General features: G+C 35.9%; 1 protein-coding gene across 3 annotated transcripts in view; it reads left to right on the top strand.

Annotated features, from left to right (window-relative positions):
- The window catches only part of ANKRD28 (ankyrin repeat domain 28), a 205301-nt gene that overhangs the window by 46542 nt on the left and 139878 nt on the right, over positions 1-18881 (top strand). For 2 of the 3 annotated variants that reach the window (XM_044252505.1, XM_044252502.1), the window contains exon 2: positions 11280-11352. The exons of the other annotated variant lie outside the window; for it this stretch is intronic. In XM_044252505.1, coding sequence (XP_044108440.1) covers positions 11335-11352 — 18 coding nt within the window. In that variant the 5' untranslated portion in view covers positions 11280-11334. The remainder of the gene's footprint in view (positions 1-11279; positions 11353-18881) is intronic. 3 annotated transcript variants of the gene reach the window in all.

Raw genomic sequence — 18881 nt, 5'->3', positions numbered from 1 at the left:
CCTATTGTGGGACTCAATCCCAGGACCCTGGGATTATGACCTGAGCTGAAGGTAGCTGCTTTACCAACTGAGCCACCCAGGTGTCCCCCGTAAGAGACTCTTAATGAAAGGGAACAAACAAACTGAAGGTTGATGGAGGGATGTGGTAGGGGATGGGCTTGTTGGGTGATGGATATTCAGCAGGGCACTTGTGATGAGCACTGAGTGCTGTATCTAAGTGACGAATCACTGAATTCTCCTAAAACCAATATTGCACCATATGCTAACTAACTAGAATTTAAATAAAAATTTTAAAAAATAAATATTTTTCTAAGAATTTTACAGTGTTAGCTCATACATTTAGATCTTTGATCTTTTTTGAATGTCGTGAGGTGAGGTTCTAGTTTCTTTTGCATGTGGATATCCAGTTGTCCTAGCACTGAGTTTTGAAGAAACTATTCTTTCCCATTGAGTGGTCTTAGCACCCTTATCCAGACTAATTAACCACACATAATATGCGTGTATTTTCAGACCCTCAATTATAGTCTGTTGACCTAGTATCTGTCTGTCCTTATGTTAGTACCACATTGTGGTTTTGATTACTGTAACTTTGTAATAAGATTTGAAACCATGAAGTGTGAGTTTTCTGTGTTCTTGTTCTCCAGGAATGTTTGGACTACTCTGGGTTCTTTTGTTTCCATATGAATTTTAAGATCAGCTTTTCCATTTCTGAAAAAAAAAAAAAAAGAAAAGAAAAGCTGTTGTGATTTTAATAGTAATGGCATTGAATCTGAAGAACACTTTGGGAAATATTTCCATCTTAACAATATTAAGTCTTTCAATCCGTGAACACAGGCAGTATTCCCATTTATTTAACATTTCTTTATTCTTTCAACACTGTTTAAAAGTATAAGTCTTGCACGTACCTCCTTGGTTAAATTTATTTGAAAGTATTTCATTCTTTTTGATGCTATTGTAAATGGAATTATGTTTTTTAATTTTGGATTGTTCATTTCTAATGTATGGAAAGAGGTGAATTTTGTGGATTGATCTTATATTCTGTAACTTAGCTGAATTTGTTCATCAGTTTTGACAGACTTTTTTTTCCCTTTAGAGATTCTTTAGGATTTTCTATATATAAGATCAAATAAGAAATAGTTTTACTTCTACCTTTTCAATTTGGATGCCTCTTATTACTTTTTCTTGCTGAGTTAATCTGGCTAGAACTTCCAGTACAGTGTTAAATATAAGTGGCAAAAGTGGATATCCTTGTCTTATTCCTATATCCTTGTCTTATTTCCTTAAGAGGAAAGCATTGAATCATTCAAGGTCAACTGTGATGTTGTGGGTTTTTCTTTCTTTCTTTCTTTTTTTTTTTTTAAGATTTTATTTATCTGTCAGAGAGAGAGAGGGAGAGAGAGCGAGCACAGGCAGACAGAATGGCAGGCAGAGGCAGAGGGAGAAGCAGGCTCCCTGCTGAGCAAGGAGCCTGACTCGGGACTCGATCCCAGGGACCGAGTGACCTGGGATCATGACCTGAGCCAAAGGCAGCTGCTTAACCAACTGAGCCACCCAGACGTCCCTAGCTGTGGGTTTTTCATAAGCATTCTTTATTATGTCAGGGAAGGTCCCTTCTAGTTTGTTGAGTAATTTTATCATGAGAGAATGTTAGGAGAGTCCAGGATGAAGAGGAGAAGTAGGAGACCTTAGTTTTGTCTGGTCCCAGGAATTCAACTAGCTAGCTATCTATCAAATCATTCTGAACACCTGTGAACTCAACCAGCTAGCTATCTAAGAAAAGAATAACTGCAACTCTGCAAATAGAAAAGCAACCACTTTCTGCAAGAATGACAAGACAGAAATACTCACCTCAAAAAAGAGAAGATGCAGTACTAACTGCCAGAGACTATGGAAATAAGTAAGATGTCAGAATTAGAGTTCAGAATCACAATTGTAAAGATAGTAGCCAGTCTTGAAAACCACATAGAAGTCACTAGAGAGTCCCTTTCTGGGGAAATAAAAGAACTAAAATCTAACCAAGTCAGAATCCAAAGGCTATTAATGAGATGCAGTTAAAACTGGAAGCTCTAACTGTGATAAATGAAACAGAAAGAAAGAGTTTGTGATATAGAACACTAAATGATGGAGAGCAAAGAAGCTGAGAAAAAGAGAGATAAACAACTTCTGGGTCATGAGGGGAGAATTCGAGAGATAAGTGATACCATAAAGCGGAACAATATTAGAATAATTGGGATCTCAGAAGAGGAAAGAGAGAGGGGGGCAGAAGGTATATTGGAGCAGATTATAGTGGAGAACTTTACTAATCTGGGGAAAGAAACAGGCATCAACATCCAGGAGGCACAGAGAACCCCCTCCCCCCCAAAAAAAAGTAGGCCAATAGCCCAATGTGTAATAGTGAAACTTGCAAATCTCAGAGACAAAGAGAAAATCCTCAAAGCAGCTCAGGATAAGAGGTCTATAACCTACAAGGTTAGAAACATTAGATTGGCAGGAAACCTAACTACAGAGACCTGGCAGGCCAGAAAGAATTGGCATGATATATTCAGGTCTAAGTGAGAAGAAAGCACAGTCAGGAATACTTTATCCAGCTACAGTGTCATTCAAAATAGGAGTGATAAAAACTTCCAGGACAAACAAAGACTAGAAGAATTTGTAATCACCAAACCAGTGCTACTAGAAATACTGAAAGGAATAGAGACAATATATAGTAACAGTCACTTTACAGGCAATGCAATGACACTAAATTCATATCTTTCTGTAGTCACTCTGAATAGGTTAAAGGCCCCAATCAAAAGACACAGGGTATCAGATTGGATAAAAAAGCAAGACCCATTGATATGGTATCTGCAAGAGGCTCCGTTTAGGTCCAAAGACACCTCCAGATTGAAAGTGAGGGGGTAGAAAACCATTCATCAGGCCAGTGGACATCAAAAGAAAGCTGGTGTGCAATTCTTATATAATACAAATTAGATTTTAAACCGAAGACTGTAATAAGAGATGAGGAAGGACACTCTATATAATTAAAGGGTTTATCCAACAAGAAGATCTAACAATTTTAAGTATTTATCCCCTAACATGGGAGCAGCCAGTTATATAAGCCAATTAATAATAATAACAAAGAAACACATTGTAATAATACAATAACAGTAGGGGACTTTAGCACCCCCCTCACTGCAGCAGATAGATCATCTAAGCAGAAGATGAACAAGGAAGTAAGGGCTTTAAATGACACACTAGACCAAATGGACTTCACAGAACATTCTATGCTAAAGCAACAGAATGCACATTCTTCTCGAGTGTACATGGAACATTCTCCAGAATAGATCACATCCTGGGTCACAAATCAGGTCTCAGTGGTACCAAAAGATTGGGATCATTCCCTGTATATTCTAAGACCACGCTGCTTTGAAACTAGAAGTCAATCACAAGGGGGAAGTTGGAAAGAACTCAAATACATAGAGGTTTAAGAGCATCTTACTAAAGAATGTATGGGTCAACCAGGAAATTAAAGAAGAATCTAAAAAAAAATTAATGGAAGCAAATAAAAATGAAAACACAACTGTTCAAAATCTTTGGGAAGCAGCAAAGGCGCTCCTAAGAGGGAAGTATATAGATAGCACTACAGGCCTTTCTCAAGAAACAAGAAAGGTCTCAAATACACAAACTAACCCTACACCTAAAAGCAGCCAGAGAAAGAACAGCAAAGAAAGCCTAAACCCAGCAGGAGAAGAGAAATCATAAATATCAAGCAGAAATCAATGAAACAGAAAACCAAAAGAACAGTAGAACAGATCAGCGAAACTAGGAGCTGGTTCTTCAAAAGAATTAATAAGATCAATAAACTGCTGGCCAGGCTTACCTAAAAGAGAAAGGACCCTAATAAAATCATAAATGAAAAAGGAGAGATCACTACAAACAATTATAAGAACATACTATGAACAATTTATATGCCAGCAAATAAGGCAATCTGGAAGAAATGGATGCATTCCTAGAGATGTATAAACTACCAAAACTGAGGCAGGAAGAAATAGAAAACCTGAATAGACCCAGAACCATCAAGGAAATTGAAGCAGTAATCAGAAATCTTCCAACAAACAAGATCCCAAGGCCAGATGGCTTCCCAGGGCAATTCTACCAAACATTTAGAGAAGAAATAATACCTATTCTTGGGAAGCTATTTAAAAAAAATGGAAATGGTAGGAAAACTTACAAACTCTGTGAGACCAGTATTACCTTGATCCCAAAACCAAAGACCCCATCAAAAAGGAGAATTACAGACCAATATCCCTAATGAATATGGATGCAGAAATTCTCACCAAAATATTAGGCAATAAGATCCTACAGTTAATTAAAAGGATTATTCATCATGACCAAGTGGGATTTATTCCAGGGCTGCAAGGGTGGTTCAGCATCTACAAATCAATCACTGTGATACACTACATAAATTAAAGACAAGAACCATATGATCCAGAACTCAGGAAAGTGCTCTACTTATTTTATAATTTTCTTACAGAGATCTGAACCTGTAAAAGGGAAAGACACATAAGATGAGGTCTGAGAGGGTACCAAACTCAAAACTTTCTGTGTCCTCAGGATCTGTTACCCTCCTAGAATGTTGATGCTCAGCTGAGCTTCAGTGTCAAGACTTTTTATCAAGGATTCAATTTATAGGTATGATAGGTTGAATCGATGGTTATATGGTTAAATTCATCTTTAGTCGTGTTCCTCTTCCTGGAGGTCAGCTGGTCAGGTTAATAGGATATGGCTCACAGCCTCAACCCTCTTATCACATGATTGTTCTTTCCAGCATGGCCAGCCTCAATCTGGAACAATCCAGGGGCCTACCATGAGTTACCTCATTAGTATATCTCAGAGCCCTAGATACCGTCCTAGGGGCTCACTGTGAGTAACAAAGACACGTGTATCACTCAGGAAATTGTTAGGTTTGTAGAAGCTCTCAGGTATCCAGGACAAAGACAAGACAAATTTTTTTTATTTAACATTTTACATATATTGCTTTGTTCATGTGCAGATGTGTCAACTATAAAGGGTAAATTTCTTTCTCCTCCCCCTTTGTTTTCCTACCTTTACATGATTGAATAATCAAAACCAAAGAGAGCTATCCTGGAGAAATCTTTCTTCCACTTTGAGACCTATGAATAAAAACTTGTGCGATGGGGCGCTTGGGTGGCTCAGTGGATTGAGCCTCTGCCTTCGGCTCAGCTTGTGATCTCAGGGTCCTGGGATCGAGCCCCATATTGAGCTCTTTGCTTGGTGGGGAGCCTGCTTCCCTCTTTCTCTGCCTGCCTGCCTACTTGTGATCTCTCTCTCTCCGTGTCAAATAAAATCTTTAAAAAAACAAAACAAACTTGTGCAACCCACTCCAAATGAATCAGCATGTTTTCTTTTGTACCTTCATATTTTTCTGTGCAAATAAAAGCAAACATATATCTTTTTCTTTCTATACAGTCTACACTATATAGATTCCAGTGTAACCTGCTTTTTTCACTTAAAAATGTGGAGATACTGGGGCACCTGGGTGGCTCAATGGGGTAAGCCGCTGCCTTCGGCTCAGGTCATGATCTCAGGGTCTTGGGATCGAGTGCTGCATCGGACTCTCTGTTCAGCGGGGAGCCTGCTTCCCTTTCTCTCTCTCTGCCTGCCTCTCTACCTACTTGTGATCTTTCTCTGTCAAATAAATAAATAAAATCTTAAAAATATATATATATGGAAATACATATCCAGGATATATCAGTTCAATATGCATTCACAGTTTGGTTAGATATTGACAAATTGTTCTCCCACAGGAGATTATATTAATAAAGTTATTTCAGTCTAGAACTCAAATAGTTTCAGACTTCTTGATCTTTGCCAGTTTGAGAGATGAACAGTGGTTTATACCTATAGTTTTAATACGAATTTATCTTATGAAGTCAAGCATCTGTATATGTTTGCACATTTGTGCTTCCTTTTGTGTGAATTGTTCATTTCTATTCTTAACCTGTTTTTTAGTGGAATTTTTTTTTTTTTTTTACTTATGTTTGTCATTTGTTGTACTTTATGGTTACATCTACATTTGTTGTACTTTGGTACAACATTTGTTGTACTTTGTGGGTACATTCTACACTGAAAAGTGTAGAAATTTAACTTGCAATAGTTAGGAACATGAATTTTTTTATGACTTTCTAAATGCTTGTGTCTTTCCTATTAGATTATTTTAATTAAAATATTGTGTGGCTTTTTCTAATACTTTTATACTTTGTTTATTAAGGTGTAATTTAGCAGGGCACCTGGGTGGCTTAGTTGGCTAAGTACCTGCCTTCAGCTTAGGTCATGATCCCAGGGTCCTAGGATAGAGCTCTGTGCTCAACAGAGAGTCTGCTTGTCCCTCGCCCTCTGATCCTCCCACCTGCTTGTGCCCTTGGGTACGCACAAACACTCTGTCAAGTAAATTAAAATCTTAAAGCTCACACGTGCTCTCTCTCAAGTACATAAAATCTTAATTTAAAAAAAGGTGTAATTTAGCTGTAGTAAAATTTATCCTTTTTGGTATACAGTTTTGTGATACCTTACAAATGCATTTAATGACTTCCATTATCCCTAAAAATTCATTTGTGCCCTTTTGTATTCATCCCCTCTTGGAGTCCCCAGGTCCTGGCAACTACTTATCTCTTCTCTGTCTTTAAGGTTTTGCCTTTTGCAGAGTATAAGAAACTGAATCATTCAGTATGCAGCCTTTCATTTAGCATAATACATTTAAGATTTACCCATGTTGTTGGTGTGTTCAAGTCATTGATTCATTCCTTTTCTGTTACTGAATCATTTTGTAGTATATGAATTTACCACAGCTTATTTATCCATTCTCTACCTGAGGAGTGTTTGGTTTATTTCCAAGTTTTGGAGGTTATGAATAAAGCCAATATAAATGTTCATATACAAGATTTTTTTCGAGCATAAATTTTTTATTGGATTCATACCTAGGAATAGAATTGTTAAGTTATATGTTAATTATATATATATGACTATAAGCAACTGCCCAAACATTTTCCGTAATGGCTGTACCATTTTACATTCCCACCAGTAGTGTATGAGAATTGTAATTGCTCTGTATCCTTTCCAGTATTCAATATTGTCCGTGGTTTTTTTTTTAAGTCGTTGTACTAGGTGTGTAATAGTATTCCATTTTTCTTTAATTTCCTTTTTCTTAGTGATTAATGTCTGTTTATTGTCTTTTGTGAAGTGTCAAACTGTTTACATCTTTTGCCCATTTTAAAAATTGGGCTTTTCTATTACTGGATTATAGGAGTTCTTTATTTTGTATATAAATCCTTTGTTATATATCTGATTTGTAAGGATTTTCTCGTTGTGACTTGTATTTTCATTCTTTTAATGATCTTTTTCAAAGAGCAGAAATTCTTTACTTTTATGAATTTTAATAAATCAATATTTTTATCTCTGGATTGTACTTTTGATCTTGTCTCTAAGGCATCTTTGCTTGTTCCAGGCCACAAAGATTTCATCCTGTGTTTTTTTTAGAAGTCTTATAGTTTCAGATTGTATGTTTAGATCTGTGATCCATTTTCAGTCATTAATTGTGTTTGATATTAGCTAGAGGTGTAAGTTTGTTGTTATTGTTGTTGTTTTCCTTGCCAATTGATTCTTCAGTTGTTCCAGACCATTTTTGGGGAAGATTACTTTTTCTCCTTTGACTTGCTTTTGTGTCTCTGTCAAAAATTACTTGACCATGTATGTGTGCATCTATTTCTGGACTCTCCTGTTCCATTTCGGTAGATCTGTATGTCTCTCTTGCAATATTGTACTGTCTTGGTTACTGTAGCTTTCTAGGAGGAGTGTGAATTCTCCAAATTTATTCTTCTTTTTAAATACTGCTTTGGTCTTCTGTATAAATTTTGCCTTTCCATTTGAATTTTTGAATCATTTTATTCATTCTACCGATAACAAAGATACTTTGAGATTGTATTGAATTTGCAGATAAAATATGGAAAAAGTGACATCTTAACAATATTGAATCTTTTAATCCGTGAATGTGGTATCTCTTCATTTATTTAGGTCTTTGATTTCCTTCAGCAGTTTAGCTTACAGATTCTGCGTCTATTTTGTCAAATTATGTCAGTATGTCAGTTTCTGGGATGCTGCTACAAATGTTGTGCTTTTAAATTCTTTATTTCCAGTTCATTGGTAGTATGTGCAAATACAATTGTATTCCACGACTTTGCTAAACTAATAGATAGGAAAACGTTTTCAGAGATTCTGTGGCATTTTCCACATAGATAAACATGGTGTGTGCTAATATAGGTAGTTTCTTTCTTTCTAAATTATATGCCTTTTATTTCTTCTTGTAGCCCTATTGCAGTGGCAAGGACTTTCAATATAGAATAGAATAGAATTGGTGAGGGCAGGCATCCGTGCTTTCTTTTTCTTTTTTTTTTTAAGATTTTATTTATTTATTTGACAGAGATCACAAGTAGGCAGAGAAGCAGGCAGAGAGAGGAAGGGAAGCAGGCTCCCTGCTGAGCAGAGAGCCGGATGTGGGGCTCCATTCCAGGATCCTGGGATCAAGACCTGAGCCGAAGGCAGAGGCCTTAACCCACTGAGCCACCCAGGCGCCCCAGCATCCGTGCTTTCTCTCCCCTTAGGGAGAAATCAGTCAGTAGTTTCTGAGTACTTTTATAGTTCTTTTAACACAAACAGTTTAGTACCGTGATCACTTAGCAAAGGAATCCTATGATTTTTTTTTTCCATATGGCTTCGGTGCCCCCCATACATGAACTTCAGTCAGAGCACTTACTGCATTGCTTTGCTGTTTGCTTTTTACTTGTCTTTCTCTTTTAATAGAAGATGAGCATTTTGGGGGGAATTAAGAAATGGTGCTAATGTTTGGAATAATTGATATTAGGTTTGACCATATGAAATTGCCAGTATTCATTTTTTCTTCTTACAAGGTCTAATTATCAGTGTGAGAAATGTTTGTGCATGAGAAATTGTGCATCACTGTTGTGTGCTCATAAGCAAAGCCATTAAGCCTGGAAATACTGATATAAATGGAATACAGCCACTACCCTTGAAGGAGATACTCTCTCTGTGGAAGACAGGGTCTTTACAACATTCAGATATGTTTAATTCTGTGGTGGGTCTGTCGGTATATGTATAAATTTAATCCCAGTTGGAATATCCTGTGATCTTAGCTTCATACTTCTCAGTATCTTGGACTATAAAACACTTTGGCAGTGATTTCTATAACTTACTGAGAAGCTTGACATACTTTTATATGTGATAACTTTATGTGAAAATATACTCTGTACATTGTTCAGTTTGATGTGACTTTTTTTTAGTCACTGAGTATCTTGTAAATTTCCTTTTGAAGTAACTTGATATTTTAAAAGGAGAAAGACATTAAGGAAGTCATAATACAAATAAAACTGTTGCATTTCCCTACTCCAATTTTTTGTGTAATTTTTAAAATTGTAAATCATATATGGGGAAACTATAATATTTTGTACTATATATATTTGTGTAATACTTAGGCTCTCAGTGGTCTTTCACTACTCTATTGCAAGTCTGGAAAAAGGAATATATATGAGAGACTTTGTGTAAGCTTCATGAAGTCAGAAACTGTTTCTTTTATTCACTTATATTCCTTGCACTTAGCACATTACATAGTTATTAACAAATGATCATTGAATAAGTATTTGTGGTGGGGGGAGGCTAAACTAGCTGGACTTGATTACAGTAAGTATATGTGCTGCTGAAGCAAGCACTTGAAACAGTAAGAAAATATAATTTATACATGAAACATGTTGACTTTAGTACAGATAAAAGTTACTGTAATCGCATGTTTGATAAGCATCAAGATAGTTACAGTTTTTGAGGCAATTAAATTGTACTGTAAATATATAGTAACAAGACTTTTTAATCAGTTGTTCAAGAATTTGCTTATGATATTGTTTTGGGCTTGACTATTAACAAGATTAGAATGTAACATTAAAATCTTTAAAGCACCATTTTGTTTCATTTTAACTCTTGTTTAAAATACATGACTCAGAGAAGACTACCTTTGTGTTAGTAATAATCAGTAGATAGAAGTACCCAGAAAATTTACTTTCTTTTGTATTTACTGCCACCAAATGACAAATTAATAGTATTACTATGTCTGTTATATTAATACTGTAGAAGACATACTAAAGGTAATGCCCCTTTAGTATTATTCTGACAGAGTTAATTTGTTCATAAAGAGTTGGGACAAGAGAAGAAAAAACAAATTTTAATCCATTTAGAACTGTAGTTGATCTTCTACCAGAGTATATAGACTGGTTTCAGTCTTCTTTAACATACAGAAAGGTATATTAGAACAGCGGAAATCACTATGACAAAGATGATAAAAACTTGATAACTCATACCTAATAAGAAATACATTTGACAGTATACTTTTATACAAGGAATTTAATTCTTACATTTATTCTGTCTAGGTTATTGTGCTTGAGAATGATGACTCCAAATATTTTAGGCCTAATTTTATTTATTTGCAGATAAGCATTTTCCTGAAATTATTGGAATATTATCCTGGAAAAAGTATTATATAAGAGTGTAAAAAAAAAAAATAGAAGCAACCCAAATTTTCAGTCTTAGGAAAATTGGTTAAATACAATAAGGTCTTACTTTAACTTAATGTTACATAGTAACTGAGCATGTAGTAGAGGAATATATAAGGAGATGGATAAAGGCCCATATTAGTAAATGAGGGAGATGGGGAGAAGTAAGTTACTGAACAGTGTATTTTCTTAGTTTTTTTTTTAAAGTGCATTTACTGAAAATAACTATCAGTCTTTATCTTTGGGAGATACTATGGTTTCTTAAATTTATGCATTTCTAAAATGAACATGTTTTTAAATATTCAGAAATTATGTAGATCGAATATTATGCTTTATAGACACATCATTCAATTATATTATAGTGAATATATTCAAACAATTTTGGGGGGATTTTGTTAAATAATGAAAGTGTCTTACTGCAGGCAGTTCGATTCGGACTTCACTTTTTGAGTCTCTTCTGATTGGTTCATATTTAAAGAGAAGCTTTGCAAAAACTCTGTCTTGTTATACAGATTAACAGTTTTCTTTCTTAAAACATCTGAATTAGTAAGATTTTGAATATTACCTAATAATTCAGTGCTTCGTTAAGGTGCTCATTATGTTTATAACCTAGCCCTTCGTTTCTAGGGTCAGCATATTCTTGCTTTTGATATCTGTTTTCTGCTACAGGCCTGAGATTGAAATTGAAGCAATACAACTACTGCCTCTACCAGAGGAAAATAGTATGGGGATTCCTATTATGGTAGGTTATTTTCTAGTAGTCTCTCTGCAATAATATAGGCAGCTCTTGTGATTCATTGGTTTGTTGGTATTTATGCCTCCTCATAAATTAAGCATAGCTTTTCTACATTCTATATAACTGTATGTAAATCCTTCCTGTCAGTCAAAATCTTTTGTTGTAGACATTTTGTTTAAGTGTGGTGGTGCATGTATTCCTGGAAAATTTAATTATAACAATTGAATTCAAATAGGTATTTAGTTGAGGAGCTGAAAAACCCAATTTAAGAGCTCTTTGATCTCTGTGTATAGTTTGGAGAAGAGAAGAATGAAACAGTTGAATATTAATGGTACCGCAATTAGTGTTTTCTCTTTTTTTCTTTTTTAAACTGGTATTACTGGATGTTTTCATTCTTCTCTTGTTCATACATCACTTTGTTCATACTTATGTGTAATATGTTTGTGGAGCACTTTTTTTTTTTTTTAAGATTTTATTTATTTATTTGACAGACAGAGATCACAAGTAGGCAGAGAAGCAGGCAGATAGAGGGGAAGGGAAGCAGGCCCCCTGCTGAGCAGAGAGCCCGATGCGGAACTCGATCCCAGGACCCTGAGATCATGACCTGAGCCGAAGGCAGCGGCTTAACCCACTGAGCCACCCAGGCGCCCATGTGGAGCACTTTGTAAACACTGTCAGTCATTCAGTATCACTGGTTAACCTCAGTTATGTGGTGGTGATTCCTGTGTTTTTAGTGAAAGTGTTATAAAAATCTCATACAATTTGGAGATATTAGACTGAAGGCACTTGTGAAGACAACATAAGCTAGGTTTGATACCATTGGCATTCTTTTCTAGGCTCTTATTTGAAATTCAAACATTGAAAGGTTGTGTAGAAAGGAAAAACATGTGGCTCAGTAATTGGCTTCTTTACCATTATCAGGTTTCAACTTGCTATACGTTTTGTTAACTATTTTTAATCCTAAAAATCCTAAATATTTTTAAATCCTAAATGTTAAATATTTTTAATCCTAAATACCATTTGAGATTAAGTAGGCTTGATGCAAAGTTGTTTCACCACAACAAAAAATCACCCTTACCTGGGTTTCATTGTAATTTGTTAGTCAAACTTTTTTTTTTTTTTTAAAGAAGAGAAGATGATTAGAGCTCTATTATGCTGAAAGCTGAAAGATTCTGTCTATCTGTATTCTGGTACAAGGGGAAGAGATTATTGGGAAAACATTTATTAGATTGTGTTGTTGATTGGAATAATTTTGGTTGGCATTTAAGATTCATACTTGAGACATTTTGAATTCTGTGTGAATTAACCAGTTGTGACTCTTCACCTGACCTTTCAAAATTGTCTACTAAATTACCACTAAAAAAACAACAACTCACGCAGGATGGCTTTTGCTGACTAGAATCCCACTGGAAATTCATCCCCTCATACAACCTTATTTTTGTTCCTTAGAAGTCATTTTCTAAATGGGTGGTCTGACTTCAAGATCCTGGGAGTCTGCTTTCCCCTCTCTCCCCTCCAACCTTCATGCACTCCTGCTCATGCATGTGCTCTCTCTTTCAAATAAAAAGCAGGTGCCTGGGTGGCTAGCTCAGTGGGTTAAGCCTCTGCCTTTGGCTTGGGTCATGATCCCAGGGTCCTGGGATCGAGCCCCACATTGGGCTCTCTGCTCAGTGGGGATCCTGTTTCCCTCTCTCTCTCTGCCTGCCTCTCTGCCTACTTCTGATCTCTGTCTGTCAAATAAATAAAATCTCCAAAAAAATCAATAAGATCTTTAAAAATTTTTTTTAAATCAGTCAGTCTTTTTTTAACCATTGATTCAATAAAAGCTTTGGATGAGTCTTGAAATACTCTAATTCAATCAGATTTGAATAATGGGTATGCCAAATAGAAAAAGAAAAGAATGTCAGACTTAATATAGTAAGGATAAGATTTGATTGGAAAAATGGTAACAAATAGCAGACACCATCAGTATCATATATTTTTCCTTTCCTGGTAACGCAAGGTCAAAATTTAACTAGTTTTGCTATGTGATCGTTGTATAAATTGTAATTTTTATCTTTTACCACTGGATGGTGCCTTTGCATTGGTTTCTGCAGACTGTCTAAATTTACTTACATAAGGAACATTTTAAAATTTGTAATAAAGAACAATGAAATTAAAATTTGATAGTGATACAGTAGGTTAAACATATAGTTAAACATAACCATTATTTGTGACATAATATATACTGTAATTATTTTCAAAAAAGAAATTCTTTCATATGAAAGAAAGTTAAGAGCTATACCTGACCGTGTTTTCTAATAGTCTTCACTACCTTAGAAACATTTTAGATGTTTTGATTTTTTTATGCAGTTCTATAATTTAAATGGCATCTAAATAAACCCATTTCTTTTCTTTTTTTTTTTTAAGATTTTATTTATTTATTTGACAGAGAGATCACAAGCAGGCAGAGAGGCAGGCAGAGAGAGAGAGAAGGAAGCAGGCTCCCGGCTGAGCAGAGAGCCCAATGCGGGGCTCGATCCCAGGACCCTGCGATCATGACCTGAGCCGAAGGCAGCGGCTTAACCCACTGAGCCACCCAGGCGACCCAGTAAACCCATTTCTTGATTTGTAATACACACACACACACACACACACACACACACACACACACACATACAGATAGCTCAGGCTTTTAAAATTGTTTTTGATGATCATCTTTCTTCTACATAGTAGCCATCTATCAAAGCCTTTTATTTCACGAATACTGTATTCAAACTCTCTTTTGTTAGTTGACCAGGGACTTTCTGATGGTTACCCTGCTTGGGCAATTTGGGTTTATTTAGGATTGTAACAAACAAAAATTGAGTTTATTGGGATTGTAACAAGGCCATAGGGAGATCACAATTCAAGGAAATAATAATCTTAAGTAATAAAGCATTCACTTATATTTTAAGATATTTAAAAAGCAAAATAAGCACCAATTCTAGAACATGAGTGTCTCTAAACCTTACTCTGAGATCTTTTTTGTCCAATTCAGTCTGTTGTTTCCTTTTCTGTTATTTAAAGGATTATTTATATGAAAACAAAGTTATAAAAACAGGTATCTGAAATTACCCCTTCTTGTATTCTGCTCTTCAGTAGCTATATGATAGATAGCTTTTGAGGAGTGAATTGGAAGGCATGTATACCAGAACAAGTTTCAAGTCTCCGTTTCTTTGCTCTGGATTCAGTGCCCGGCTGTTCTAGTCTTTGGAGCTGTGGGTATGGAACTGCTAAATGGCTTTGGCTTGATAGGCTTGCTTCTTAACAGTGAAGCTTCACCTAGGCAGTATGCAGATTTTGGTCCTAAATTTTATTACTGGGCCATCTGCCTTTGGCTCAGGTTGTAGTCTCAGGTCCTGTGATGGGGCTCCTTGTTGGGCTCCCTGCTCAGTGGGGGATCTGCTTCTCCCTCTGCCCTGCCTCCCTGCTTGTGTTCACTTTCTTTCTCTCTTGACAAATAAATAAAATCTTCAAAAAAATAAATTTTATTATTTATTGGGATGTGAACTTCTGTCATTTAACCCTCATAGAACTTAATTTTCTTACCTCTAAAGTAGTGCTTGAATTCAGCAAGTAAGCATCATGACTAAGTGGTAGTGTTACTCAGAAAAAATATATATGTACACATTGCAAGGAAAGAACACAATACTCATAATCCTGCCACTGAGTTAACTAATCTGTCGTTGCTTTAAAAAAAAAAGAAAAAAGATCCTTCTGATCATTATTTAACATAATTAGAATCCTATTTTATATATTGTAGGTTTCCATTTAATACTTTTGTAAGTATTATTTGTCCCACTTTTTGGAAGTTCTGTAAAAATTTTGTTTCTAAATATTCATTTGGGGCCCCTTGGCAGCTTAGTGTTTTAAGTGGCTGCCTTTGGCTTGGGTCATAGTCCCAAGGTCCTGGGATTGAGCCCTGCACCTGCCTCCTTGCTGGGCAGCGAGTCTGCTTGTCTTTCTCCCTCTGCTCCACCCTCTCCCACTTGTGCCCTCTCTTTGTCTCTCTCTCGCTCTCTCTGAAATAAATAAATAAACTTTAAGTATCATTCAATTTTATTGTAATATATGCTATATTTTAAATCATTTTATTGTTCAACATTTAGTTTTTTTAATGTTTTGTTATAAATGATGCTTGAGTAAAATCATGATATGCAGAGTTTTGTAGGCCTCACTTTCCGTTCTGTCTACATTCTTGTAAGAAATGCTAGCTTAAAAACTTGGAAGACTTACCAATGAATGCTACTGACAGCAGTTGGCAACCTTTTTTCCCTAGAAAAGTTCCAGTTTACTCATTTTATCATCTCTCGTGGTCTCTGGCATGGACAGTTGCATCCAGTAGAGTAGCCTGCTATTGTTTTCTGTCTTTAGTATCAACTCATTTTTTTTATTTTTTTTATTTTTTATTTTTTTTTTCTGTTCTTTTTTTTTTTTTCCAATTTATTTATTTTCAGAAAAACAGTATTCATTATTTTTTCACCACACCCAGTGCTCCATGCAAGCTGTGCAGTATCAACTCATTTTTAAGCCATCTTTTATATTGCATCCACAATGAGGCTTTGAAGATGCAAATCTGATTATGTCACTCTTTGACTTAAAGCTTTTTAGTGGTTTCCTCATTTTTCTGCAGGTTAAAATGTTTATACTTTAATGTGGCATTCAAGGCCCTTCATGATTTAGCCCCTGTCTGATTTCCCACCCTTATTTTTATGCAGCCCTATTATATATTTTGTTGATAAGTAGGAAGGTAATGTTCTAGGCAGGGGCAGCATCATATTTAGAGGCACAGCTGCAGGAAACAGCATGGTACATTTAAATTGTGACAAGTACATTTATAGATGTGAAACTTAAAGACAAGGTAGTGGTGGTCTTTAATAGAGTGTACTTTAATAAAACTTAGTTGACTAAATAAAATTTTATCTATGATTTAGAAAGTAACTGGTGATAAAGAGAATTATTAATGAAGAGTCTTGGTTACAATGTCAGAAATCCCAACTCAAAATGACTTAAATGCAAAAGGAAATGTGTTGGCCAGCAGTAGCAGGGTTGTCAGGCAGAACTAGATCTAGGATTTGGTGACAATAGATTTCCCACCAACCCCCCACCCTTTTAAAATTTTGTCCCTTTTTTACCTCTCATATAGGCAGTTTAGCTTACATTGTCCTTACTTATAATCCTGAAAGAAAAGAAAGTATCTTTTTCCTGATAGCCTTGGCAGGAAAGCAAAGTCCTGAGGAAGACCCTGTCTGACTTGATCATTTGTTCATCCCTGAATTAAACATATGACTAGGAGGAAGTGGTACTCTGGCCAGTCCTGAGTCTCCTATATATCTTGGGACCAGCTGAACTCCTGAAAGGAAGGGATTCTTGTGAAAGAATATATGTTTACTACAGGGATAGATAGAATTGGTGAAAAAGGAGACCAAGAATTGAGAGATAAGAGGTGGTTTTGTTAACTTGGGTAGGGACTGAAGTGGGTCTGAAGTAGATAGCTATGAAGAAAGGAAGTTCAGGAGGTTTTAGGTAAAATGCCTGCAAGTAGGTGACTAATGAGAAGTGGGAGATGAAGTAAGGGTAGGCTTCTAGATAATTCTTTTTGTTCTGGGCTTTTGTATATATGGTGATGCTCTTACTATTAATCAACGTGGGAGGTTTAGAAAAAGAATACTCTGAGGCAGTGGACTAGAGATGGTAAGTTGATTTTTGACATACTGAGTCAAAGATAATCTGGAATATGCAGGTTAAATGGCTCATTGTGCATTTGAAAGTTGTATCTGAAGGTTAAGACTGGAAATAAAGACTTGTAAGTTATCACATGTGATGGCTGACACTATAGCTATAGATGAGATTGTCCAGGAAGAGCTTGTAGACAGAAAAGTGGCCTGAAAGAAAAGCCCATATGTAAGTATGAACGGTGGAAGAAAAGCCATGTAGAAGGGACCAAAAGAGAAGGTTTAGAAATACAGATGAAAATTTTATGGAAGAGAGTTTTAATAAAGATCATTGGTATCCAGTATTGTAGAGTAATTTGAGAAAAATGAAGATTTTGCAATAATTACCATTGGTGACCTTAGACCAGTTTCAGTTGAATGGTGAGTATGGAAGTCAGGGTGAAACAAGTAGAAAATGGAAGGGTAGCTTGTTAAGGAAGCAGAGAAGTTTGGTGTAGGTGAAGATGAAGGGATAAAGACAGCAATAAGGGATAAATCAAAGTGATAATGGAATTAGGATTGATAAAGTTTATAAAAAGATGGAAGTAATTTTGAAACAAGTAGAAAATGGAAAGGTAGCTCGTTAAGGAAGCAGAGAAGTTTGGTGTAGGTGAAGACGAAGGGATAAAGACAGCAATAAGGGATAAATCAAAGTGATAATGGAAATAGGATTGATAAAGTTTATAAAAAGATGGAAATGATTTTGAATAAACTTACTGTTTCTTCTGTGACTATAAGCCCCTTCCCAGTGACTGCAGAGTCACTGAGGTATGGTACCTGGCATGTAAGAAGTGTTTAATAAGTGACTGCTGAGTGAATGAAGGCTCAGAGAGGAAACCTGAAGATACATACATGTTTAAAGGTAAACCAGATGGAAGTTAGAAGAATTCATCCTTGTTCTCTTTCTCTCTGAGGTAAAATGCCAAGAAATAGTGCCTCCCCAACTTGCTTACCTCAAAGCACAGCTGTGAGAAAGCAGTGTGAGAATAGATGTGAGAGCATTCTCAAACTAGGAAATACTGAATACTAGGAAATAGAAGGGAATAATACTTTTCATTTCTGGCATCTTAGAAATCAGGGACTTCAAATCGCTTGCTATTTGGTTCTCACCAGCTCAGAAATCCCATTTGCTTTAACAGCTAATTTAACTTCTCTTAGTTACGTGATTTGTAGGAAGAGCTAGGCTTTGGAGACAGATGGTCCTGGGTTAGGATTTTTCTCCACTTGTCAGCCAGGTGATTTCCAGTGTTTAACTTCTCCAGCTCGGATTTTTATCTGTAAAATTCAGAGTAGAAATACCTTGCAGTCCTATTGTTACAACTGAGTACACATAAAGTACATAGAATCATTGTGGGTATTCACATTACCTGGGATGTTTATCCCAGCCCTGTATGAGTAGCCAATCTTGTTCCATCTTCACATAATATAATATTGCTAGATAAAACTACCATCTTATATTGAATTTGATTTTATGCTGCTACTTGTTGTTATTCATTGATCTAGTTCTTATCTCTAGACCTGTACAACTTGGTATCTCTTTATAATGATATCACTTCAAATATTTTAAAGCTGTCATAGTCTCTCTGACTCCTTTTCAGACAGAATACGTGCAACTTCATTGACACCTTTTTTTTCCTTAAGATTTTATTTATTTGTCAGAGAGAGAGAGAGAGAAGCAGGGGGAGTGGCAGGCAGAGGGAGAAGCAGGTTCCTCGCTGAGCAGGGAACCTGATGCGGGACTTGGTCCCAGGACCCTGGGATCATGATCTGAGCCAAAGGCAGATGCTTAAGTAACGGAGA

Source organism: Neovison vison, chromosome 6 (genome assembly GCF_020171115.1).
Source record: "Neovison vison isolate M4711 chromosome 6, ASM_NN_V1, whole genome shotgun sequence".
In the NCBI taxonomy this organism is placed as follows: domain Eukaryota; kingdom Metazoa; phylum Chordata; class Mammalia; order Carnivora; family Mustelidae; genus Neogale; species Neogale vison.
Note: the sequence above shows the minus strand (reverse complement) of the source record. Positions and strands in the feature narration are given on the sequence as shown.